This window comes from Corvus kubaryi, unplaced genomic scaffold (assembly GCF_017639235.1).
Source record: "Corvus kubaryi isolate FWS band 111438036 unplaced genomic scaffold, C.kubaryi_AGA036_p1.0 37312, whole genome shotgun sequence".
NCBI lineage: Eukaryota > Metazoa > Chordata > Aves > Passeriformes > Corvidae > Corvus > Corvus kubaryi.
Genome location: NW_024581098.1, coordinates 3,221,516 through 3,246,687, shown reverse-complemented (window position 1 = coordinate 3,246,687; position 25,172 = coordinate 3,221,516). Strand labels below are relative to the sequence as shown.

At 38.3% G+C, this 25,172-nt stretch overlaps 1 protein-coding gene across 2 annotated transcripts in view; it reads right to left on the bottom strand.

Annotated features, from left to right (window-relative positions):
* The window catches only part of PRKDC (protein kinase, DNA-activated, catalytic subunit), an 82,780-nt gene that overhangs the window by 15,205 nt on the left and 42,403 nt on the right, over positions 1–25,172 (bottom strand). For both annotated transcript variants that reach the window (XM_042029047.1, XM_042029048.1), the window contains 25 exons: positions 25,004–25,141; positions 24,684–24,803; positions 23,660–23,803; positions 23,287–23,438; positions 22,592–22,723; positions 22,050–22,161; positions 20,536–20,660; positions 20,293–20,442; positions 19,721–19,894; positions 18,812–18,910; positions 17,931–18,141; positions 17,153–17,342; positions 16,588–16,803; positions 15,232–15,344; positions 14,084–14,215; positions 12,729–12,908; positions 9,217–9,425; positions 8,627–8,765; positions 7,866–8,054; positions 7,125–7,349; positions 6,408–6,516; positions 5,605–5,716; positions 3,860–4,049; positions 2,592–2,766; positions 2,313–2,503 (listed from right to left, as the gene is read on the bottom strand). In XM_042029047.1, the coding sequence (XP_041884981.1) occupies positions 2,313–2,503; positions 2,592–2,766; positions 3,860–4,049; positions 5,605–5,716; positions 6,408–6,516; positions 7,125–7,349; positions 7,866–8,054; positions 8,627–8,765; positions 9,217–9,425; positions 12,729–12,908; positions 14,084–14,215; positions 15,232–15,344; positions 16,588–16,803; positions 17,153–17,342; positions 17,931–18,141; positions 18,812–18,910; positions 19,721–19,894; positions 20,293–20,442; positions 20,536–20,660; positions 22,050–22,161; positions 22,592–22,723; positions 23,287–23,438; positions 23,660–23,803; positions 24,684–24,803; positions 25,004–25,141 (3,927 nt within the window). The remainder of the gene's footprint in view (positions 1–2,312; positions 2,504–2,591; positions 2,767–3,859; positions 4,050–5,604; positions 5,717–6,407; positions 6,517–7,124; positions 7,350–7,865; positions 8,055–8,626; positions 8,766–9,216; positions 9,426–12,728; positions 12,909–14,083; positions 14,216–15,231; positions 15,345–16,587; positions 16,804–17,152; positions 17,343–17,930; positions 18,142–18,811; positions 18,911–19,720; positions 19,895–20,292; positions 20,443–20,535; positions 20,661–22,049; positions 22,162–22,591; positions 22,724–23,286; positions 23,439–23,659; positions 23,804–24,683; positions 24,804–25,003; positions 25,142–25,172) is intronic.

Here is a 25,172-nt window from a genome sequence, read left to right as displayed (position 1 = left end):
AATTTTTGTCACTGCAAAAAAGTTAACATTAATAAAGTTTTTGGAAACAGTTAACAGAAAATACAATAAAACTTTCGGAGTTTTTCTTCTATTAAAACATAACTGCAACATCTGCATAACAGTTACACTTGGAATTTGTGTTAAAAAAAGCATGCATCAAACTCTTTTGAATCTGATGCCTTTTTCCCTATTATAAATATAGTAATACTCATCATACATTTCTAATGCAGCTCATGCAATGGGTGACTTGACAAGATTCTTTACACAATCACAGAAGCACCAAGGTTGAAAGAGACCTTCAAGATCATCTGTCCAACACCCAACCCAGCACCACCATAATCACCCCTAAACCATATCCAGAAGTGCCACACCCAGATGCCTCTTGAACACTTTCAGGGAGGGTGACTCCACCAACTTAGACTCCACTGGACAACTTAGTCCAATGCCTGACCACTCTTTCATTAAAAAAAAAAAAAAAAAATTCTAATATCCAATCTGAACCTACCTGTCACAACTTAAGCCCATTTCATCTAACCCTCTCACTTTGGACATGGCAGAAGAGACCAACCCTCACCTCACTACAGTCTCCTCTCAGGTGGTTGTAGAGAGCAGTGAGGTCTTCCCTGAGTCTCCTTTTCTCCAGGCTAAAGAATCCCAGTTGCCTCAGCTGCTCCCCACAGGATTTGTGCTCCAGACCCTTCCCCAGCTCCGCTGCCATTCTTTGGACAGGTCCCAGCACCTCAATGTCTTTCTGGGAGTGAGGGGCCAGAACACAGGATTCCAGGTGCAGTCTCACCACTGCTGAGAACAGCAGGACAATCACTTCTCTGGCCCTTCTGGCCACACTAAATGCTGTAACTGAAATTAAATAGTCAAGTAGGTAGAAGGAGACTACCAGGGTCAGAGTAGTGCTTAATACTAAGCTAAAATAAGGCTAAGCTTCTTAATCTTACAGATACAGAAATACCTGCAATGGCAATCTTACTCATCTGACACTTGACATCTGCTCATCTTTTAGATTGCCTAAAGAAGAATGCTCTTAAGAATTAGCTAATAAATTAAGCTCAAGCTTTTGCTTAAGTTTCTACACACCAGAAAATTTAAAACCTTTTTTTTCCAGGAATTTCTTCTTGGTCTGCTTTACTTTTAACAACCATGAAACACAAATTAAGAACATTTGTTTTGTTTTATACTAATATGGTTCATATTCCCTGAAGTGATCCTGCAAGAAAGATGGAGAGGGATGTTTTACAAGAGCATGTAGTGACAGGATGAGAAGCAATTGCTTCAAACTGAAAGAGAGTAGGTTTAGACTGGACATTAGGAGGAAGCTCTTTGCTGTGAGGGTGGTGAGACACTGGAACAGGCTGCCCAGGGACATTGTGGTTACCCCATCCCTGGAGGTGTTCAAGGCCAGGCTGGATGGAGCTCTGAGCAACCTGATCAAGTGGAAGGTGTCCCTGGCAAAGGCAGAGGGGTTGGAGCTAGATGATCTTTAAGGTCCCTTTCAACCCAAACCAATCTATGATTCTATATATAAGGGTCTTCACGGTGGCTTTATAAATTAGTAGAAATAAGCCAACAGTGGCACTTCAAATTCTGTATCAATTTGACAGACAAGAAGTCAATGCCCCCATTGTCATGGTGGGACACCATGTCCCCAGCATGTGGGACAATTGACAGCAAATATAATTTTAGTTGCAGCAAAGTCTGGTACTGTATTCTTCAAATGCACACCTACCCAAAATAGGCAAAGATGACCTGCATGTGCTCTGCCTTAAAAATCCCTCTTCTCTCTTCCATTAAAATTACTTAGATAAAAAAAGCGTATCACCATTATTATCAGTATTATAAATATCTCTTTATCGAAGAGAACAGTCTGGGAGCATGAAGCAGGTCACAAAGGCCCAGCTGAAATCAAGGTATTCTTCGAGGATCCCAAGCCTTGTCTGCCCACTGTACACACAGCTGCTCTGACCATGTCTTTCCCCTCCACTCAAAATGCAGGTACAGAGAAACACAAGAACATTCTCCCAGTTCAAAAGGCTAGAGTGATGCAGAACTCCAGGAGAGCAAAACCTGGAAGAAACAGCAACCACAGTTTGTTCTTTCATTCTGTCTTTCTGTCTTTCCGTCTGTCTTTCTTTCTTTCTCTTTCTCTCTCTCTATCTGCTGTTGCTGGACAAATCACTGCTAATGCAGACAGGTTTCACATGCTCTGTACCTATCCATAGCCATCACTACCTACTGAAGTAGTAATTTGTAGTAATTATGATACTGAAATAACTAAAAGATCTTCCCCTCCCGTTTACCTTTTTAGGATTCTCAAGGCTTTCTCCTGATATTACTGATATCTTTCCAGCCTTTTCTTTCTCAATTTGCTCAAGACATCTTGGGTCCCGACTAAGAGCATTGGCCATGATGTGATATGTAGTACCCAGGAGAAGATTTTGGTTTCGGAAGGCCATTATGTTCTTGCTGAGATAGTCAGATTTGGTATCTTCTGTTGGAATTCAAAAACAAAAGTTGGTAACTGGACAACAAAGCAACTTTGTAAAATAAACAAGGTGAAGCAAAGAGAAGGTTGTTACCAAGCAGGGAGATGGTTTTCAACACTGAGAGCACGCGCTCAGGACAGCTCAGATTGCGGCTGCTACTGTGAGTGAAGCGGCAATAGGCGTAATTCCACCTCACCAGCCAGTCCTCCCTCGTTCTGGCTTCTTTGCGCAAGTCCTTCAGGAGCTTCTTGGCAACTGCAAAGCTGTTCTGCATTGGGATCAAGAGAATTTTCAGACAATATATCTGAAGAAGGACTAAAACTGACTGCAACCAAGTTAGGGATGAGAAGATTTAAGTAACACAAGTGAAGTTGCAATAAGGCAAAGAGATGTCCACTGCTTGCCAGGTCTCATATTCAGAACCAGATTTGTGCTAATGAAGAAGTTCGAAAAGCAAAAGAGAAGAACAGAGGTTTAAAAAACTGAGAAAATAATTCCAGCTGCACGACTCAACAAGCATTTAACTGCTCTGTAGTACAAACACATACGGGAAAAGCAACTTGATTTAATATATTGTTAAGAAAATCACTTGTGTTTATGTTTCGATGAGAAGTTTCACAACAGTAACATTAAAGGAAATCTAATTTTTCACTTACTGCTTCAAGAGTGTATAGTCAACAAAGCAATGTTATATTTGCTTGTCACATTGCTTAAAATAAACTCTTGTTAATGACTGCAGACTTCTGCAGCATCTCAGAAGATGGGAGACCTTGACTTAATTATTCAACTTGTCTCAAGCTTGAAACACCAAAGGCCCATCATCAAAAAGGCTGTTCCAGTCATTTCAACAGCCAGATTCAACCCAAAATTTCTAAGTCACTTTACTTCTTTGTTAGCGTTAACTAACAGCAGTAATGAAAACTATGAAAAAAAGAAATTCAGCATTGATGATTGAAGTAAATTATACTAATTCAATAAGAATTTGATTTGTTTTCTTGTACAGAAGAGATTATTTATAAATAAGAAAGCATAATTCTTGATTGCAAGCATCCCTTCCATTAAAGACTGAAATATTTCAGATACTTTATCTGCCCTTCAGAGTGTTCAAAACCATCTGTGGATCAAAGGGGGCTTCAGGCATATTTCCAGTAATGACAAGTTATCATCAACTTTGTAATTAACATTTATCCTTTTGTTTTCTTTCATTGTGGAACTGACTTTCTTGAGCTTTCAAAATGTCCTGGACAGTAGGGTCAAAAAGAGACAAGGTTTGCCCTGGCAAAAGGGTACCATAGCCCACCTTAAAGGCTTTTCCTATGTATTTTCTCACCAAATTGGAAGCTATCAGACAGTATATTCACCTGTTTCCTGGCACTTTCTATCATCTTCATTTTCATATTAAATTTGCAGCTTTTAATCATGGAGTAAATGTTTTCACTCTGTTGATCCACTTCCATTTGGTCACCAGCACTGTATTCTCCGTCCACCTCCATACTGTCATTGGCCTGATCAGAGGGAAGCTTTTCCTGCAGTTTGTCAAGAAAGAAACACCTGCACAACAACAACAGGGGCGTAGATCACTCTGGTATACATTCAAGGGAATCAGTGTTCAAAAGTGTTGATCTGTCTAACAGCAAACAAAGCTAATAAAAAATGTCAAACTACAGCTATCACCTTTAGCAGGGCTAAACACAGGCCTCAGAGTCTGGACACTCCTAAGAGGGGCCAGGCTGGCCCTGAGAGCATTCAGGATCTTGAACTAACAAGATTAGTATTAGAAAATGTCCATTATAGGGTGGGATTTTTTGTTAGTTAGTTCATTTGTGCAAGCTACAGTCCCTAAGTTCACCAAGCCGTAACTCGTAACTCGCATTCCAACTTGATGGAAGTGCAAACAAACAGGAGTCTCAATTATTTAGGGTGAGTGCCAGCCTGTATTTTATGTCAACCTGCTCTTCAAATGTTTATCACATCAACACATGGCAACATCAAAGTCTGTGTTGCAGACCAGATCAGCAACCGCACTCAGCTTTTGAAAGGGAATTGCCATGAATCAATGCTGAATCCTGTCACTCCACAACTAGTCCTATCTAATTTAATAGCACATCTCATTATGCAGACTGTTACTCAAAGCAGAGGACAGCACTGCAGTCTGAAGTGGCACTTGGAACATCCTTTGTTTTTAATTTGAGACAAAGGTTTTCTAAGCACAAAAGGTGTTTAAGACCCTGACAACCCTTCAAGTCATAAACGTTTCAAAACTTTTTTCAAAAGTAAGCCATGCCACGTTTTCTGCCTTATACCGAACTGCAAAAAGCTCTTCTGTAGCCATGCTTTCCTGACACCAAGAGATAATAAAATAAATTACAGAGCACAGTATGTATCAGCAGAGCTACTGAAGAAGTTATTGCAAGGAAGGAGGACTAATCTAGATTTGCACTGGAAGAATGAATTGAGATGAAGACAGACACCATGGCAAGGACAGAAAACCTTCAAATTTTTAAAAGCATTCCAGTTTCTTCAGAGCTAATCCAAAGGAGTCTCCAGCGAGCCTTTGTTCTTTCTAGCAACAGTTGCATAACAGAAGTCTCCAGTTAAAGCAGTGGCCATTAACTTTCCTATAAACAGGTGAAGCACTGAGAGTGACATGGCTGGGCTTGTTTTATATACTCCCTCATTTTGGAACTGCCTACAAAGTAGGCAAGTATTTTTATTCATAACAGATTGGCCTTTTGGGTGGTGTTTCATTGAGCTAAATGCAGCTAATCTACACAATTACAAGTGAGTATGTTTAAGGGCTGCTGAAATGAGCCACCTTACACAGTGCATGTAATCACTGATGCAAGAAAATGACTAAGCTAACATCTATGTTTCCCTATTAAAATACAGTTTATTCTCAACCTCCTTTGGCTCCTCACCACAAGTTAGTCATACAAACTGGCCAGTTATATTGAAAAAGTTACTACCACAGTTAAAAAAGAAAAAAAACCAGTCATACATTGGATCAAAACCCTCCCACATATGAAAACAAGCAGCATTAGAAAAAGCACTTCCTGGAACTCCACAAGCAGACAGAACTCAAGCTAACCCAAGAATGCAATTTTACCGATTTGTAATGATATCATCCCAGATGTTCATAGGATCCATTTTAGCATCTGGATATCTGCTTGTCCAAGTTCTGAGAAGTCTCTTAAGGGAAGCCTCTGAAGCTAAGTTACCTAGAAATCAATTAAGAACATTTTAAATGCATCTGAAGCCAAACAGCACAAAAATGGGCTAAAGAAAACATAGTCTAACATTCAAACCAGAAAAACTGCAATTAAGCAATGCACTTGCATTTCTGGGACTGCATTAAAAACACTACTTAGTGACCATCATATTACTTTTGTTAGTTGCTGAGGCACAGGAGATTCCGTAAGGACACCTGCATCAACTGCCACTGAGGATCACCACCAGGTATTTTCCTTTCCATATAGCAACATGCTGGAATATAGTGGAACTGTTAACTAAATTTAGTATCTAATTTGGTTTGTGCACATAAATTTGTACTTCAGGCCTACGTCAGTAGGTACAACTTATATACCACATCCATTTTTTTATCTCTGCTAACTGCTATTTACTACCAAAAGTTACTCCAACAAAAAAAGCTTAGTTTAAAACTTTAATTGACACTTTTAAAAGAGATGCTTAACTCTTATCACAAGAATTACGCTAATTGAACTTTGCAATACAACACAAAGTTATGTTCAATCCTATCTTACAAAACTGTAATAGTTCTTACTGTCAAGAAGACAGTAAGAAGTAATTCCAGACTTATGCTCCTTCAAACAGCAGTTCAGAAATTCAAAGTTCAGGAAACCATGATTACTGAATACAAAAAGAAAATTGCTTGAGAAAAAAAATCTTTACTTCTCTTGGTCATAAAATTGATGAAATCCTGTATTTCTGTCAAAGCTTGTACAGACTGCAGTTTGGTCATCCGACTTTGATATAACAAGGAATCAATACTGGAGTAGCTCTGAAAAGAAAGGGAGAGAATCAGACAGAATTTAAAGCATGGTTCTGTTCAGTGCTCTACAAACTATTGATCTGATGCTGCTATACATTATGCTTTAGAACCCAATCTCTTGCAAGTAATTTAATAGCCCATAATCAGAAAGCAATTCTGCTTTGGACAAGCACAGAGGCACAGTCTAGCTGCAATTTCTATCCTAGGTTTTAGCAAAGTCCTACAGTCTAATTAGAACTTGGTAATGGATGGAACTTGTAAACTTTTCAATGCAATACTCCTTGCAAGCTTGTTCTGGGGACAGGACGCTCCTGAAAAGACGAAAGAAATAAAACTTTTATTACCTGCACAAGCAATGACTCTGAAAAATGCATAAAATATTAAATCAGCAAAACAAAACAAACTAAAACAGGAGGATGCACTCCACTGGCTCACTCACCTTTCATCATTGCAAGCAGTGAATTCAAAAGAAGTTTTGTCATATGACATGGAAGGCACCTAAATTTCATTGTACTGGAGTGTTTTGAGCATATAATCTAGCAGCAGTAACAGCAACAGCAGTTTCATTGTTCCAGTTTACACAAAAAAACCACACCAGAGATAGAAGACACTATTACCTGCATGAAGATCTGCATGCCATTGCTAATGTAATATTTGGCTCTGTCAAAATCATCTTGCAGGATGTACAGGAGACTAAGTTCTTGGCTGTAGTGCATTTCTATAATGGCTTTCTTCTGTTCTGTCTTCATTGCCTCATCAATAAAGGTTAGCAAAGTCTGGTCATTCTCACCACTGAGCAGTAACTTCAGCTTACTGCGTATTACATAGGGCAGATATGTCTCCTACAAGGTGAAAACAGTCTTTATTTCTAGGAATGGAATAGTAGATGATCAAGCTTTTTGTTATCAGTGGCAGATCAAATAAATATAAAAACATTTTGGATGCTTTTAAAAATATTTTCCCTTAAGACAAATTCCTATTTGCTAACAAATCACAGCAGCCTTTTCCTATAGCTCAAGAAGTTGTTAGTAAATTCTAACAGTTTCAAAATCCATGGTTTGGTAACTCTTAAAAGAGGAAACAAAGCAAGAAAAGCAACAAAAAGACTTGCAAAAGGAAGAAGGTGATGATAAAGCTGATCGTATAGAATCTACCATTGACTTGAGATAAAAACTAAACATCAAAAAGAACAAGCAGAAGTAATTGTTTCAATTTTTAAAATATATCAGACTCTCCACTAATTTCCATAATAAAATAACCCAAACAACATGATTGATTTTCACCCATAATCTCAATACTGTAGGACATCCCTGCAGAGATAAAAATGGTGCAGTATCAATGAAATAATTTCTAAAAACCTGAAAAAATGGATCATTCCATGTTTTGTTTAGGTCTGGAGGTTTTCCACTATCAATATTAACAGTAGCACAATACTCCAGAGACTTCCACATTGTGAGGTGGTCATAGCATTCCAGAGACGCAAGTTCCCAGAAGTCCTTCTCTGCTTCTGTTGGCTCTCCATCTTGCCAGTCTTCTTGGGAGAGTGCCTAGGGAATGAATTTGGAGGGGAGAATAGTGCCAGATTCCAGCCAAGAACCCGCTTCAATTCTAAGTCACCAGCAACTTAACAAGTAATTCATTGCCTCATAAAAACATCTATCCATTTACCAGAGTGTGACAGCAACATTAAATGCAGAAAATTCAAGCTTGACAGTGTTTATACATAAATTAATTTCAGGTAGCTGTCTTCAGTAAACCTGCATTTTTGAAGAGTGAACATTTTAAAAGAAGGTCAGAAATCCTTCTTTGTTTTTACCCACAGTAACTCATGCCATGAACATATGCAATTTGCTCTCTCAGGGTTGCAGTGTGCCCATGTGTTTTTACTTGTCTGCCTAGATAACTGCACTTGTGAAGCTTTGTAGCAAACAGTAAGAAAAGCATCTTGCTTACTGCTTTGTTGTGACTGCTCATCTTTCCCAGTGTCTTTACACAATGAACCATCAATTAAGCACAAGGGCATTTTAGACAATATGGTACTTCTCAAAATTCAAATTTTTCTAATTTTATTAAAGTTATAAGAGATATATGAAATGAAAATACCTTGCTGTCATTTTACCTTATCATAATATTGAGCTGCTTCAGCATAATCATTCCTTGCTTCTGCCAACAAAGCTTTCTGTGTAATTTCCTTAGTCCCAATCTTACCACTGAAAATGCCACGAAGGGCATCATAATCCCCAAGGGATCTGTAGAGCCTAGTAAAATTGAAAAGAAAAATATTTTAAAGAGCTCAGCAGATGTATATCAATGCAAACAGAAGCTATTAAAAAAATAACAATTCAATAAGCAGTAATACTACTGGCTTGTAGTAGTGAATTTTTAGGAAGTATTATGTAAGATCAGAAATACATACTTAACCACATAAACTTCATCTTGTAGGGTAATATCTGAACTATGGAAATTCCTGCAGCTGAAAAGCTAGGAACAAGATGTTTTTCAGCAGTCTGACAGCACCATAAGAGTGCACAGTTTTTAAGTCTAACTGCTCTCACTGACTGTATTAAGAGAAGTCAGTGAGAAGAAATTAAAAGCATATCTGATTCTAAAAGACAGAAAGACTAAAAGAGAAATCCCACAAGCCATAAAAGCAGAGTTCTTCACAAGGCAAACCTAAGTGGGAGCAAATTGTCTCAAATAAGAATTTACTTGGCAAGTTCAATCCATCTGATCACATCTGGGGGCAGCTCTGTCCTGCCACGCATCCTTTTGGACGGGGGCTCCTCCGCAGGGGACAGAGCCATCAGGGCACGCTCCAGAAGAAGGATGCCCACTGGCTGCTGCAAACTTGCAAGGCAGCTCGTGCTCACATTAGCTGAGTCCAGTTCCAGTAGCTCTCTGTGCTGGTAACTCATTTCCTGTAGAATAAAACAAAACAATGGGTGCCTACTTGGTGTAAAACTATACAGATCACTTATTTGGTATCCTTTTTCTTATAGTGCAAGCTTTGGAAATTAGCCATTAGGTCTCCAGAAGTTCCCAACTCAGGGAAAACTGGAATCCTTTCCTTCTGTGCTGTTGCTCTTTGGACAGAGAACAGTAGAGAATAACCCTATATACTTTGGCTCTGGGACATGGGACAGGTCTCTGGACAGAATCACAAGGAAATTGGGGGAGAGATAGATGGACACAGTGACAGCCTGAACTTTTCCTTCTGTTTGTTGGCAGGATTTTGCCTGCTGCACAGCAGCTGTGCTTCACTTAACCTATTCAGTGGTGCGCTCCTGCCATAAGCCAAAGGCATGATTTACCACGATGTCTTGTCTGAGCTGGAGGCTTTCTGTCCACACACTCGGCCAGTTTTAGCACATCACAGCTTCCTGTTAGACTCCTCTAGTACTGTGCTCATCTACTCCTGCATGATTTAGAGACATGACAATATTTCTCTTTATAATTTTTAACATTAGTCCAATAATAGTACAGAATAACCTCTTCTTCAGGGATAAACATTCTTGTTTACTTGAGGGGGTCTTTTAAATATTTACATCACTACTCTAAATACAGGTAAATATATTAAAAAATCAGCATGTTTATTAAAGCCAGTGTTGGGTTTTTTCTTTGTTTTCTTTCCCTCTAAAGAAAAATTGCAACAGTATCTTCAACAACTGTCAGAAAAAATTCACAGCGTGGAAGAGGTTCAGTATAGCTTCCATTACAAGGAACAGCACCATGTTTTAGAACAAAAAATCTGATTCTTGCAACACAGTATGTTCAAGAATACTGTGTGAAAAGAAACCACTATTTGGAAATTGCAACAGGAGACTGAGAACAGCCAAGCTATACATCTTTGATAAATGACAACCACCACAAAAACTACAGAAGAGGCACCTGGCATAAGCAAACTCATGACACAATTTGCAGAGTTGAGACTCTCACACTAATGAATTTGTGCTCAATAAAGAAAGAGGAAAAAAACCACAGCCTTGCGTGGCTTCCTGAGTTACAAACCAGGCAGATCCCAATAAGGGGTTAGCATATATATTTCACTACTGTTAAGGCAATTTCAATGAGCTGCACACATGCCCCAGACACATTCCTCGACCGCCAGCTTTTAGGGGTTATGTCAGGAACACAGTGACAACTGCACAATCTAAAACCTTAAGAACAACTTTGCTAAGGTAAGGCCAAAAGCCCTTTCTCATAGCACAGGAAAAAGTGCAAGAACTGTGCAAATATAATGATATGTCCCAAGAATTAATATCCTCCCAAACTTCAGATTTACAGACATCATCCAACATCAAAGGAGGTGTCTTTATTTAGTGCATATTAGTGACTATTGGATTACTTATCTTCTGAAAGCAGAGGGAATGTTCCCTGCTCCATATGCAAGGAGCACTGGCTTTACTTGCACCATATGTTCACAGATTAGGGGAAACGGCATCCAAGCTGGCCTGGCAGCTAAAATATTTCTAAGGCAATTATATGTTCTTCAGAGGCCAAGCATCTCTTCGGAGGCTATGTAAACTTTTGTCATGGAGTTAGCCTCTTTTAGTATTACAGCTGGCTCTTAATCTGCCCTGAAAGTGAATCCCAGAGCTTCATAGTCAATTTTAAGATTATATGTGTAGACAAAACCAACTCTTTTTACCCACCAAGTTACTCTCCTGATGGGATGTGAACGTGTAGAAGATTAAAAACTCAAACAGCCAGAAGGAAACAGCAGTTAAGTAGGAAGCCTTTCTGAAACCAGCCAGTATTTATTATGCTGTTGGTATACAGGAAAAAGAAGCTGTATTTCCAAATGGCCAAGCCACTAGGACAGTCTTTGTGAGCCAGATGAAAGCCTTGACACTGCTCTGCTCTTGCTCACACTCTCCCAGCTTGCTCTCTTGATCAATGTGAACTCAATTCCCTACTGGGAAAAAACTTCCTCTCACTGCTTGCAGGCTGTTTGTACTTCATGCTATTGTACTTTGGTTATTGATGAGGATGGCAATGAGATGCTCTTATTGTTCTTACAAAGTCTGTATTTTTGATGAATCTTAACTTACCTACTTTTTGAGTCTTCATTTAATGTCTATTCAGAAAAAAATCGTAGCCTAATGCAACAGTGTTATTAGCAGGGTCTAGACAGCATAATTTGACACAAATAATATCGTCAAGACAGAGAACCAACAAATGCAACGTCAAGAGGGAATATTAACAGATAGCTATTGTGAGACGTTGGCTCAAAAAATACCAAGACAGCCCAGAAAAATCCCCATAGTATTTGACCTTTTATGCAGCTGCACAGAAAAAAGTAAACAAGCAATTACATTTTTTCAGATGTCTAGTTACAAGTATCAAGAAGCAAAGTTTGTCACTGTTTACAAAGCTACTCCAAACTAGATGGTTCTCCTGTATTTGGAATGACACCTACTGTCACAGAGTATATACATTTCCATAACAAAAAGCCTTTAGCCATTAGCTGCCACTCAGAAAGAGATTCCTTCCAGAGCTAGGAATCAGACACAAAAGCAATACAGTTGATAAGAATCATTACATACAGTGACAATGGGTATGTAACAGGTGTTCGGACAAGGTTTTTTTATCTCCCTGAAAACTGGTTTAAAAGATGAAATTCACCATCTATTCTAGGTCAGTATATTCTCATAACAGAAACGTTTGTGCATCTTTTCCAGTGAAACAACTGTGGTGCACCCACTCATCCTTTGGTGAGCCCTTCCCTCATTACTGAAAATCCCCAGACAACTACTTCAGGGGACTAATTTGAAAAAATAAGCAAGAGAGGCTAACAACAAACAGTCTGACAGCTACTGATATCCTCAAGACATCAAAGAATTCCTCAATAAGCACTTCCCAGAAACAGCAAGATAAGCACAACACCCACATAACCCTTCCAATTGTTCTCAAATCCCACTTCAATTGAAATAGCTATCATTTGTAATCAAACCTCTTCTTGTTACTGATGCAATTAAAACATTAAAAGGTGACTCAAACTCTAGATATCAAAAATCATAGAAACCTTGAAAAATCAGTTCAGAGGATGAATTACCTTGTTCACCTTAATAAGTGTCACTTGAAATACCCATTTGGTTAACAACTCTCTTTCCACCTCTGCCTAAACTTCAGTGACAGTATTTGACCTTCACTGCCACTTATCACACATTCAGACAAAGACATTACATCCAGTTACTTTCATGCCATGTATCAAGATTTACCTGGATGCACGCAATGAACGGTGGAAAGTATGACAGGCTCATGCTGAGGAAATTATTGAAGTTGTTCAGCAGCTTCTGGACAATAGCGTTTTTCTCAGAAGGGTCTTTAGATTTTTTTACCTCATGAAAAATTCCACTAAACAAACTGCTGAAAAGTTGCTTGGCAAATGTTGGATCTTTCTGTAAATTACAACAAAAGTGGTAAGGTCACTGAATTTTGCTGTGACACAGCAGGCTAATAAATAAAATTAAAAGACATGATCCACCCGGTATGTAATCCCTAGACACTCTTTGGGAGTGGACTATTTAGTCTGGCATGCATCTCACCTGTGCTGGGAATTACTGTACTACCCACTCATAACCCATTTTAATTCTTCTACTTAAAGAAACTCCAAGACAATGCAGTTTTCAGGCCAGTGTTAGTGGAGAGGGTGGAATTTACAATTTGCACATATTCACAACTCCCATTACAGGAACCAGACACCCAATATCACGTTAGGGACACCACAGTCCATGAAGTGAGTTTCAGAAAAAAAAAGAAGACAGCAATGTGTGAGGAGACCTGGTCCTAAAAATTGAGGCAGCTAACAGAGAGACAGACTGTCTGTACAGACAAACAGTTTCATCTGAGACTTAACAGCATTTTTTCAATCCAGAAACACTTTTGTGTGTGTAACATAACCCTATGCATCTTGATCTATCACGGGCCTGGAGTTTGGTCTAACTCTTTACCTAATGCTATTCAGAGAACTTGTGAGTGTGCTACTTCCACCCTTTACAGAGAGATAAGGGGCTACCAAAAGTAATGAAATACAAAGGTAGTCAGGAAGACTGTGACTTCCCAAAGACTGTAAAATGGGATTCAGTCTACTGTTCAATTCAGTCTATAGTTTCTACCACTCTCACGTAGGAAAAGGAATATTAGATCAGCTTTACTGAGCAGTCTGAGTCCAGCCTTAGTCACACTAAGTTCATTTGTATATTTACAAGTCTGTTACAGACATATACTAGATGAGAAATGGCTGTTTTGTTACTGTACAGTGAGATGTCCTTTGCAATAATGTCTGCAGAGACCACCATCGGTTTCTCAAGCAGCGGAACCTGCAGGAAATGGAAAACAGCTGATGTATCCATCCTCAACTGCTCAGGTGAGGCAAGCAACAAAGCCTCGTCTCCTAACACTGCACCAGCACAGGGGAAGGAGAAACACTCCCTCAAAACAGTGTCTTTAAATGTGTATCACAGTGGTTGACTGCAAAACTACAAATCAATTTTCAAAGTGGTTGCTCAGCTACATGACATTTTCCCCACAGGACCAGAAAACTTCACAAATGACCTGTGAAAAGCAGACAGACCTGGGCAAGGCCCTGCAGAGGGGCAATGAGGCTGCAGTATTCAATCTGGATGTCAGGAAGGTCTCCCACTCGGTAACTTCTGTACAAAGTAACCTGGGCATCATACTTCATCTTCAGCTCGGATTTCATGTCCTGAAATGCATTAATCATGTTAAAAAATAGTTAGGAAATGGCCTCAAGCTGTGCCAGGAGAGGTTTAAATTAGATATTATGAAAAATTTTTCACTGAAGGAGTGGTCTGGCATTAGAACAAGCCTCCCACAGAAGTGGTGGAAACACCATCATTGGAAGTGTTCAAAAGACAGGGGATTTTGTTAGTTGTGTTTTGGACTGCCATACAGAACACATTTACAGGTTCTCCCTTGTAGGGTGGGAGGAAATGGTAGCTTTAGCCTGCAAGTAAACATAAATGGGCTAAAATAGGTGTTTTGTGTGGTTCTTCCAGACATAAGTTCTGTTTACACAGTTGTCTGCATCTGGAGGGTATTACAGGAGTGTCTCAAACTGGTAGCTCTCAATCCTGGGTTCCTTTGCTCTTGGGACTAAATGCTATCATTTTTTGACAATAATGTATGTTATTTTTAGCAACAGGAACCTCTGGAAAATTGCTACAGTGCTTAAAAATACTTAGATTTATTGGAAGTACATAACACAACCAGGAAACCCACAAAGTAGTATGTTTCTGGCCTTGACAAACACTCAGCAAATGATTACTACTGACATTCCTCAGGTTAGAAGTTCAAACCAGTTCTGGTTAGTCCATCAGCTGTACCACATTTTTGAGTTCACCCTTGGATGCTGGATAATGTTCTCCAGCTATTTCTGCAGCATATTGTAGCTCCAAGGCTCCTAGTTTCCAGAATGACAACTGTAAAGGGCTTCCTTAGCTGCTAGGGACTCCATCACATAAAATCACTTCATGCACTTTAAGTGGTAGACTGGAAGTGTTATCATCCAGCTCTTCTCTCGCCCATGCTAAGTAACATAATTTAGCTTTAAGGCCATAAATAGCATTATTTCCAAATCAAACCTTCTAAAGCTCTTAAAGTAGCAACAAGTACCTTACACAAAGTTACCACGAGAGTTGAAGTACAAGACTTCAAATGACATCGAGACTTAAAGTTTTAAACCCATTTGGATTGACAAACCTGTTCTCTTTTCTGTTCAGCCAGACTTTTTCTGGCATAAATCAGACTGAGTTTGTCTTGGTCCTTCAAGAAACGTCTCCGCAGTCTTAGAATTTCCGCTCGTTCTTCTATACCTAGGGAACATATGATCATGTCCACAGCTTTTCATTTCCCAAGCACACTTCAGATTTAAGGCAAAAGCATCATATAAAAACAAACACCATCTTTGTATTTACTAGCTTACCAGCTAGTCTTTAAATTTCCTAGCAAACAACTCAGTGCAAGGCCTTTTAACAAGACAGCCAATGATGACAAATTAAGTTGCTCTTAGGAGAAGAGGTAATAAGCATTTATATAGAAACTTCAAGTGCATGGATGAGGTATAAAGATCTGTACTGGAAAAGACACTAAAACTCATGAACAAATATACCCCCTATGCCAGATTTATTTTAGACTCTCACAGGTATGCATGGCATTTGCACTATAGTCCAGAAAGTATATAACCCCCTACATAAAAGAGGTGCTAAAAGATATTCAAATATTGTGTAGTGAGAATATTGTACTGTATTTTTAAAGTTACAGTTACAGAACTGCCACTGGATCAACTCCTGCTCAGGACAGTCACGGGGAAAGGCCACACAGACTCAGTTCAGTCCACCTCCTAGAAAAGGAGAGTGAGCAAACAAAAACATACCACCGTAACTGGTATTTGCCTGGGTAGAAGACCAGGGAATATAACTGAAAGGTAGACTGACCTCTCTATTTCTGTAGTTCTGCATGAACTACAGTTCACCTGTAACTGCCCTGAAACACCTCTCAGGTACTGAAAAGGATGATCTTTACAGCTCTATGCCTGAACTCCTAATGTCATCCTTTTGGTCAAAATTTCAATGACAAAGTAGACAAGAGTTAAAGAGGGAGAAGGATCCTAAGTCACTTCAGAGCAGTACTGGTATTTTTCACTTACTGACTGGATGGATGAAGGAGCATTCTCAGAAAAAAGCAAGGACTTCTAATGACAGAAATGGTTTAGAAAACATGTTTAAAGAAATATCTTCTTTAAAGAGTTACATTTGAAACAGAAGGGACATAACTGTCTGACATTCATGCTCTGAACATCTTAGGGAGAGGTAGGAATGCAGAGAGCATGCCAGTCAGTTCTTTCAATAAGCAACATGTAACTTTACAATTCCTAGCACAATCCTAACTTTTTGTCACATGTTATGTATCATCACACACGCCTGGAAACAAAATCTCTCAAAGTGAACCTCAATTAGACTGTCTGAAAGATAATGGACTGCCAGCCAAATAACTGATAAAGGATGGTTTATAAAAGTGTACTAATTACATAGAAACTGCACAATAAGGCTTACAGACCTTTAGTTTTGCTGTCCACTTCATCTCCAGGCAAACCCAACCTTTTTTTCCCAAAATCTGGCCCCACTGGTTTAAAAGTTCCTTGTTTAAATTTTTCACTCCGTTTGCTAACCAACAGCATGGATGAAGACAAGGATTCAGAGGATGAAGGAACTGCATACTCGGCCAATGTGTCAATGCTACTTCCAGTTAGCCAATTAAAAGAACTTCTACCACCTGTAAAAAGAAATTGCAAAAAAGCTGTAACATACAGATAAATAAAGTGAAAACACCTACAAAGTAGGTATTTTTTTCCCCTCCCAAAAATATAATTTCCTCATGTTGACAGGCACAACAGATTTTAAGCTGTTAGGTAAGACAGTGCTTCTTTTACATTAGGCAGAACATAAAATACGTATGAGACCAATAAAAACAGGATTTTTTTCTCATAACACACACAAAAAAGCCCTTGAAAACAAAATACTAAACATATTTATACTTCTACACTAGAACATCATATATAACAGAAATGACATCATTCCTACAGCAAACAAGAACATTTCAGAAGACACCGGTCTGGACTTACTGCCATGCTGTGTAGGTGTAAATTCATATTGCCTTTGGGTAGCCCTCACTTGCCCACCAACTGACCCAGAAGGAGAAAGGGATCTTTCTTGTGACAAATTCCTGTGGATGCTCTGAGAAGCCTGAGTTTCCACAAACATTGGTGTGAGCACAGTACTTCGGTAACGCCAGCTGGAATCAACTACAAAGTCCTACAAACAAAGAAAGATTTTAAGTAGAACAATAAGGATGGAGGCTTTCTGCATTTCTTCATTGAGTAGGACAGCAGAAACTACAGTCCAGAAACCAAAACACCCTCCCAGGTATAGGGGCAGAACTTGACTATGTATAAAAAACAAACAAAAAAAACCCCCAACAAACCACAAACATGTAGAAGCTCTCCACAGCTCAGTAAAGAAAGCTCACTAATTTAGACTGGTCAGCTGAGGACTGATTTACAGCTCTTGCACCAGTATTCCTGTTTCTTGACAGTATTTCTCCAGCTGATGGTGCTTCTCTCCACTACCCTTTTTTTCAGTATTTCAGTACTCTACAAATCAGCTATACTTGGTATAATTATTTTAATTAATTTTTTTTTAAAGAAACTAATACTATTGCCACCACAAAACCAGCAAATTTCTGACACTGTGCATAACTCACAACTGCTGCACCCATTAACTATGGAGCACAAAACACTTCGAAAAATCTCCTTCATTATGCCCTTCTTTTCTAAGTGGTAACTACATTAAGGAACAGAATTTGTCACATAGTTGCATACAGGACAGCACATTACAATTCACCTGAAATTTGCATTCAGATAGTGGATGCTCAAATATTTTTCTGGAATAATCCGGGCTCCTGCTAGTCATTTCAAGTAGAAAATTTGTGATTAGACTCAAGTACTGTGTTTCAATCTTGGTGGAATATAAAGAACTCAACAAGGACAGCATGCGATCAAGAGTATTTGTGGGCAGCCTTGTCTCATGACTCCAAAAATTCCTAACAATTAATCTGCAAAGGCAAAGAATAAAGTTATTCTTGGTTATTTGCAAACATAAAGAAAAATACTTCTAAAAAAGTCAAGTTAAAAAGGAAAAAAACCCAAAAACCACACCAACAAAAACCTCCAGAACAATAAGCTTTTAAAGCCTTCAACAAACACTTTAATGCCATTAATCTTCCACTGATTTACACTGAATTCCTCATTCATCTACCATGTTCTCTGCCTGATAGTAAAGGTTTACTCTGAACAAAATATTTCTGTCAAGTGTTTTCCTCTTGAGAAGTGCTATGTATGGATAAGCACCAAGATCTCCTCTTCTATCTTTTGCTCCTCCAAGAGAAATTTTAAAAATCCAACATTTAATCTACTGTTGTGTGTTTGTATAGGAGGGTCCTCCTTGTTCAAAAACTCCAGAACATTAATGCAGAATTAGGTTTAACATAGTGAAACAACCTCCCCACAGCTTAGAAGTTCGTTCAAATGCTCCACTTAGATTCGGTGTAAAACCATGGGACACAATTTTATAAACTGGAAGAAAAGGAAATGGTATTATCTCAGTGTTGCTCTTTTACACTGAAATACTCAAAAAACCTCTAAGGATCAACTCTTTTGCTATAAACAAAGTAAGAGAAATGTAGGTATTTTTATTTCAGACAGTTACCACAACGCTCTACTCACTGCAGTTCAGCATTCTCATCAATTAGTCCTTGAAGCAGCATTTCTTTTGCCACTTTGAGTATCTCCTGAGAATCTTCATCTGTTTGACTTTCTGGATCACTGTTGGTAGGAGAAAAATATCTATTAATGACTTCTCTCAAATAATCCATAGCAAAATAAGAGGATGAGGATGGTGAAACAAAAAGGAAGATTATGCCCTCTGATAAAAATCTCAACTTGGCATGACAACATAACATGAGGTCTTCCTTGCCAAAAATGCCTTGTGGAGATCCACTACTTATCAAAGAAATAATCTAATAAGCTAAGTAATACATTAGGTATTTATTACGATGTTTGCATGGTTGAATCTGAAAAAACAGGCAGAGAATGCTTTTCACAAGTGATGCTGGAGTAAATATTGCCTGTACTTTTTCTTCACAGTAACTGTCCATTCAAACAGTTATCTTGGGAAAAAGCACATAAAACCCAACTAAGTTAGATAATTCAACAGCACCCCACTTGTCACATGCCTGTTCCCTATTCTAAGGGGTCAAGCAGAAAGACCATCTTTATACTACCAGACTGAAGGGATCCAGATCACACCCATGTGCCTTAATGTATCTTCTACCTAAAAGCAAATTTCTTTAATGTATAATTTTCACTAGTTACAAATTCCAGCAACAAGAAAAAAAGCTGGAACATCAAAGTTAAGACCTCTTATGCCATCCTGCTGTGGTGATGCAATGTCCTAGTTCTGGTCCAAGTATTTATCCCTTACTGGAAGTGATAAAATTGCCACCAAAGGCCAGAGCCAGTTACGCAAATCACAGACTCTATTATTCTGACAACTGGAAAAATCCCTCACCAAGGGACAAGAAGTTGGAAGACTCTTACAAACACTTTCACTCTGCCTGTGCAGGGAACACACACCTGTAATTATCGTAAATCCACATCAGGATATCATACATGCGCTGTCGACATATGACAGAAGGGTGAGAAATGAACCCTGTAACTCCAGGCAGAAGTTCTTTAAGTTCTAGTGGTTTTAATTTAGACAGCATCTTGTACACGATATCCAAACAAACCCTCTGTCTTTCATCATCCCTAAAAGAAGAGGGAAAAAAAACCCCAGTTACATTGCTTTTCTCATCACTGCTACACACAGAACCAGAAGATCAGTTTATGTTTTAGCAACAGTATTTGGTTTTGCATAAAGGGCTTTAGGTAAATACTTTTGGATTCAACCTAAGAGTAAGAATACAAGTAAACTAATACAGACCTCAGAAATTGACATCCCACTGGTGTTTCACCCTAAGGCTATTTTAGGGGCTTTTGTCTGTTTTTCACAGAGAGCTAACCATCTTAACTCCCAGATTACATTAGCTCAAATTAGGAGAGCAATGACCAAAAAGTGAAGGTGAGTTATAAATTCTTCTGAATGTAAAAATGTATGTTATCAAGAAACTTAACTATCCATCATAATCAATCACTTGACTACTTACCTATGATTCATGATCTGGATAAAGTCTTTACTCTTTAACTGCAAGTGGAGATCAGGAACTTCTTCTGCCCGGCACATTATTACTTCCAGACAATAGGTTTTCATCACACCATGAAGTTTGGGTATCAAAAAGAATACTGCATTCATAAACCTTAATTTAGCCAGAAGCCCACAAAGAAAAGCAAGTTATTCTCTATTATTCCTCTAGATTTACAGTCAACATATCACATAAATCATCACACACCTGTCAGCAAGAGGTGGAAAATTCTTAACAATTTTATTCAAGCACTGAATAAACTTATCATGTTGGGTGTTCTGATGATGTTTTAATTGTTTTATGACACAATCATAAACTGGATCTTCAAGTATCTGAAAATGAGAAAGACAGACAAGGATACCCATGAAACTCATAACCACCTTAATGACACACTGTTTTGCTGCTATGCTGTTTGATTCTAGTGCAATTCACTAGGCAAGATCCATCCAACTCATCTTAACATTCATGGTGCTTCATGGGTCCTGTACAGATCTGCCTGGCTGAAACACATGACTGCTGCTTGAAAAACACATTTTTGAGCTTCCTTTGACTGGTTTGGAACCAACACCTTAATTTTGTAGTACAAGTTGCTTAGTGTGCTTATGCAAATATTAAGCAGCTTCTCATTCAGTACAGAAATTTCCAATCAATGAATGTAAAAAACCAAGACATTTTTAGTAAAAAGCTGAAAAACAACCAGCAACCTGCAATTAACATCAAAGAAATAAGCCTTGTTGAGGATAAAATTTAGACCACCTTTTCTCATTTATTCAAAACACTGCTTATAATGGAACTTGGAATACTGAGAAAGACTCACGAAGATTTATGAAATATGCTCTACAAACAGTGAAAGAACAACCAGAATGCAATTAAGTGGGAAAAGAAGTAAGGATATAAGGAGAGAAGGAAGAATAAACTACAAGGTCAGGCTAATACTCTACTTAGCCAACAACTTGTTATTTTTGTCTTGAATAGCAGTTATAGAATTATATTTAGGGGGAACACATGATCCTGGCTGCATTTTGTCCTCCTTTTCTCTTACACAATCCAACATGCATTTGTCATTAGATTAGGGATCTTTGAGTGTACATTGCTGTCTGTTGTATCTAGAACCTGTCCATGACATTTTTTTGTGCATGAATTTCCCTAATTTCTCTTTGACCCTGCTGATCTATTTATCCCTAGAACCTCTTCTGGCACCAGACTACAGAAGTTCACTAACCATTGTGTGAAGAAGTACTTCTAGCATGTGTCTCAAACTGACTTCTGTGATCATCAAGCACAATCCCCTCGTTCTAGTATTGTAGGATTTGGTGAGTAACAGTTTTGCATTCATCTTATCCCTTACCTATAAAAAAACTGGATTCAGATACAGTTATTCAAAAGGTAGCTCCAAACCTCCCAACTTGCTTTTTTTTTCCTCTTAAAAACCCCCCAATTTTAAAACATACTGCGCTAGTATTGCTGGCTGGCATAAGCTGAACAAAGCCTCAGAAAGAGATCATTCACTGACAGATCCAAAAGAGTAAGGAAAAAATTCTGCACTTAGTCTGCCCTCAAATTCTTTTCCTGTTGAGTTAGTAGTTTAAATCTTTAATCTGTTGGATAAAGACTGTTGAGTTTTAGATACATCCATTTTTGGATATGAATTGAGTAGTCATACAGACGATGAATATAAAATTAAGACAGGAATGGTCAAACACAAAATACAGTTCACTTACATTTTCTCTCTCAGCAATGTATTGAAGAGCAAGTCCCAACACTTCTGCTGCAGCTGCATAGACTTCTTTATACTTTAGTAAGCCCATGTTGCTGGTCAAAGCTTGAAAATACCTAGCACAAAAGATAGACCTGCTGCAAGCCACTACTCCAGCACACAAATTTAAACTGAAGCAAAAAAATAATCTGAGCTGCCTAGAGTAATAGTGACTGCTTTCAGAAGAGCTGACAGCACAACATGGATTTTCCACTTGCACTGCCTCAAATCCCTGCTTTAGCAATTCCTGACTCCAATAATGTCCACAAAACTGCAACCCTGGGGCCCACCGTAAAAAAGAGTACATTCTTCTAGATATTTTCCAAAATAAATGTGGTCTGCAATTTGTAGCTAGAAAAGTATTACATCTGCCAGATGATAACAAAGGGATGATGGGACAAGGGATTCCAAAGAACAAGCTCCCATACATCGTGCTGACAAATTAAACTTGCTCTCTTTGGCTTAAGATTTTTTCAAGATCATTCACAAAAAATCTGCATTTCTCACCTGACACGATCTATTTCACATTTTGGGTCAAAGGGTGGCATATTGTTAGCAAGAACAATTCCCAGCAGCTGAATTCCCACTGAATTGTCCTTTGTATCAGGGTCTCCACCAGAAAACTTTTCAAATATTAAACTGTTGGATAAAAACACAAAAGCAGTGATAGACATTAAAACCCCAAAACAGACGCACCCTAAATCACTCACTGTCTGTGTATACAGGGATATATATGCACGTGTACAACCCACCAAAGGGATACTGTCAGAAAGCAGTAAATATTTAGCTTCAGTGAAGAAGTTTTTGCAAAGAAACCCACCCCAAAAAAACTAAGAAGAGATTGTAACCCCACACAAATGCTTGACGGGTTCTGGAGCATGGCAGATAGCAGAAGTCTTACTAAGAAGGCACCAATATTCAATGATAATATCCAAAACTTCAAATAAAAAACCATCTTTGTAGAGATTACTACTGCTTTTAGTTGCTACTGTCATAATCCTTTACATATTTTCCCATCTCTCTCCTTGTTGCTTTTCAAATTAATCTACAGTCTTTGGAGAGTTTGATTCTGAAGTTCTACTGTCCACTTGAGGGACAAAAAGTTTACTATAGCAGCTGAATTTACCCTCCCATGTCCTTTGATACCCTTCACTTATATTTTTGAAATACTGATAAAAGAAAGCAGTTTTCCAAATGTTTACCTGTAAGGTATGGAGAGACACTTCTTCCAACACTCTATAACTGTCTTTATGATTTCCAGATTGTGTCTGAACACAGCTTTTTTTGGGTGAAAGGCATTTTTCATCAAGAATTCAAGCAATCTGTTAGCTAAAATCTCATCCTTAATATTCCCCTACAAAGACCAGGAGCAAAAATAACCATAGTGACTCCGAGAAGACGTATTTTACGAAACCAAGTAAGTAATCAAGTTATGTTTGAAGTTAATATGTAAAAGAATTGTAAAATGTAAAAGTGGACTGATGCATAAAATTATTTAAGAGCATAAAAACAAACTCAGTCATTCTTTACCAAACAGCCACAATAATAATAAAAATGAATTTCACATTTCCTTACTTTGGGAGTGGCTACACTTGTCCAGGAAAGGATTGTAACTACTATTTCCACTACCATGTAATGAATTCCTTCACCTCCATTATTTCCAGAAACAACAAGTTGCAGCAATGGACCAAGCCAGTGCTTCGCATAAGGCCGGAATACCTACAGAGAATCAATGATAAAGTACAAATTACCCAAGTATTCAGCAACCTGCTGTTCAATAAACATTACAGGTAAGACTGCCAGACCAACCTCTTTAGCACTTTTGCTCAACCCTCGAGGCAACAACCATAAAAAATTTAAAATAAAAAGTATCCATAACTACACTTCTCACTTTTGCTTAGAGACCTTTAACCACAGAAAGTTAATTATTTCACCAGGGCACAGATAGTACGGCTCTCACATAGAAAATCTGTCTGTAGAGGATTTGAAAGAGTATGCCATTCATCTATCCTTCCATTTCAGACAGCTTTACTAAGAAAGTAGCATTAAATGGGTATAAAGTTTCTTGAAATATTTCTGAAATTCAGCATTTTTGGATTTGGAATATTCCAGACAGAACCACTATACTTTAAAATAATTGTATGAAATAGCTTGAGAACGTTTTACCCAAGAATGTGAGCTGGAAAACGTTTCTTCTCAAGCAAAGACACGCTATGCTATCTTAGTACCTTTCTGCAACAAATTTAACTCAAAGTGTTTCTATAAGACTCATCCGTGACCATTAATAAAACACTGTATTTGCTGTGAAGATGGAAAGTATAATCAGCCACACCTTTTGCATAAGTATCAATGAATACATTACTTGTGGTTTCCAGAAGACACATATGGTGGACACCCTCTACTTATAGAAGTAGAGTATGGGAGAAAAAGTATTAATAATACATTCAAAATACTTGTACTATCTGGAATTTTGGGCCATAAATGCACTCCCTTTTATCACAGCAAACTACTCAATTTGAATGCCCCCAAGGTCTCAGCTGATGAAATATTTTACCCTGCAAGAGTTACACAGTTTATATTATGAAAAAAAATTACTCACATCCTCAGTATTAACAATAAGTTTTGCTATGAAGAGGCGAATATTTAATGGTACTGATGGGTTTTCTAATTTGCCATGAAGAAATTTCATCCAAAGAGGAAGAGCTACTGGAACTGTTCCCTGAAATTTAGACGAGATGAGAAAAAGTCAAATCACTTCTTGCACCAAACAGGCTTACCAAGCCAAAAAGCCCCAAGCTCAAACCACACAGGTTTCACCATAATATAGCCAAAAAAACGAAAAAATGAAAGGATTCAATCATGACTCTCTTTTCTTGGTAGCGTTAATGGAAAAATGCCAACTTTTTAGCTAATACTGGCCTCCTCCACTTTGGGTGTGATCTGGTTCCTCTGCATATGTTTAATCAGAGTGGTCATAGAAGCCATACATTCATGTTGGTTGAATTCATCCATTTCCAGTTCCATCTCATCGTTTAAAACCTTGTATTCTGTGGGCTCCTTAATTAAAAAAAAAAAAAAAAAGCGTTAC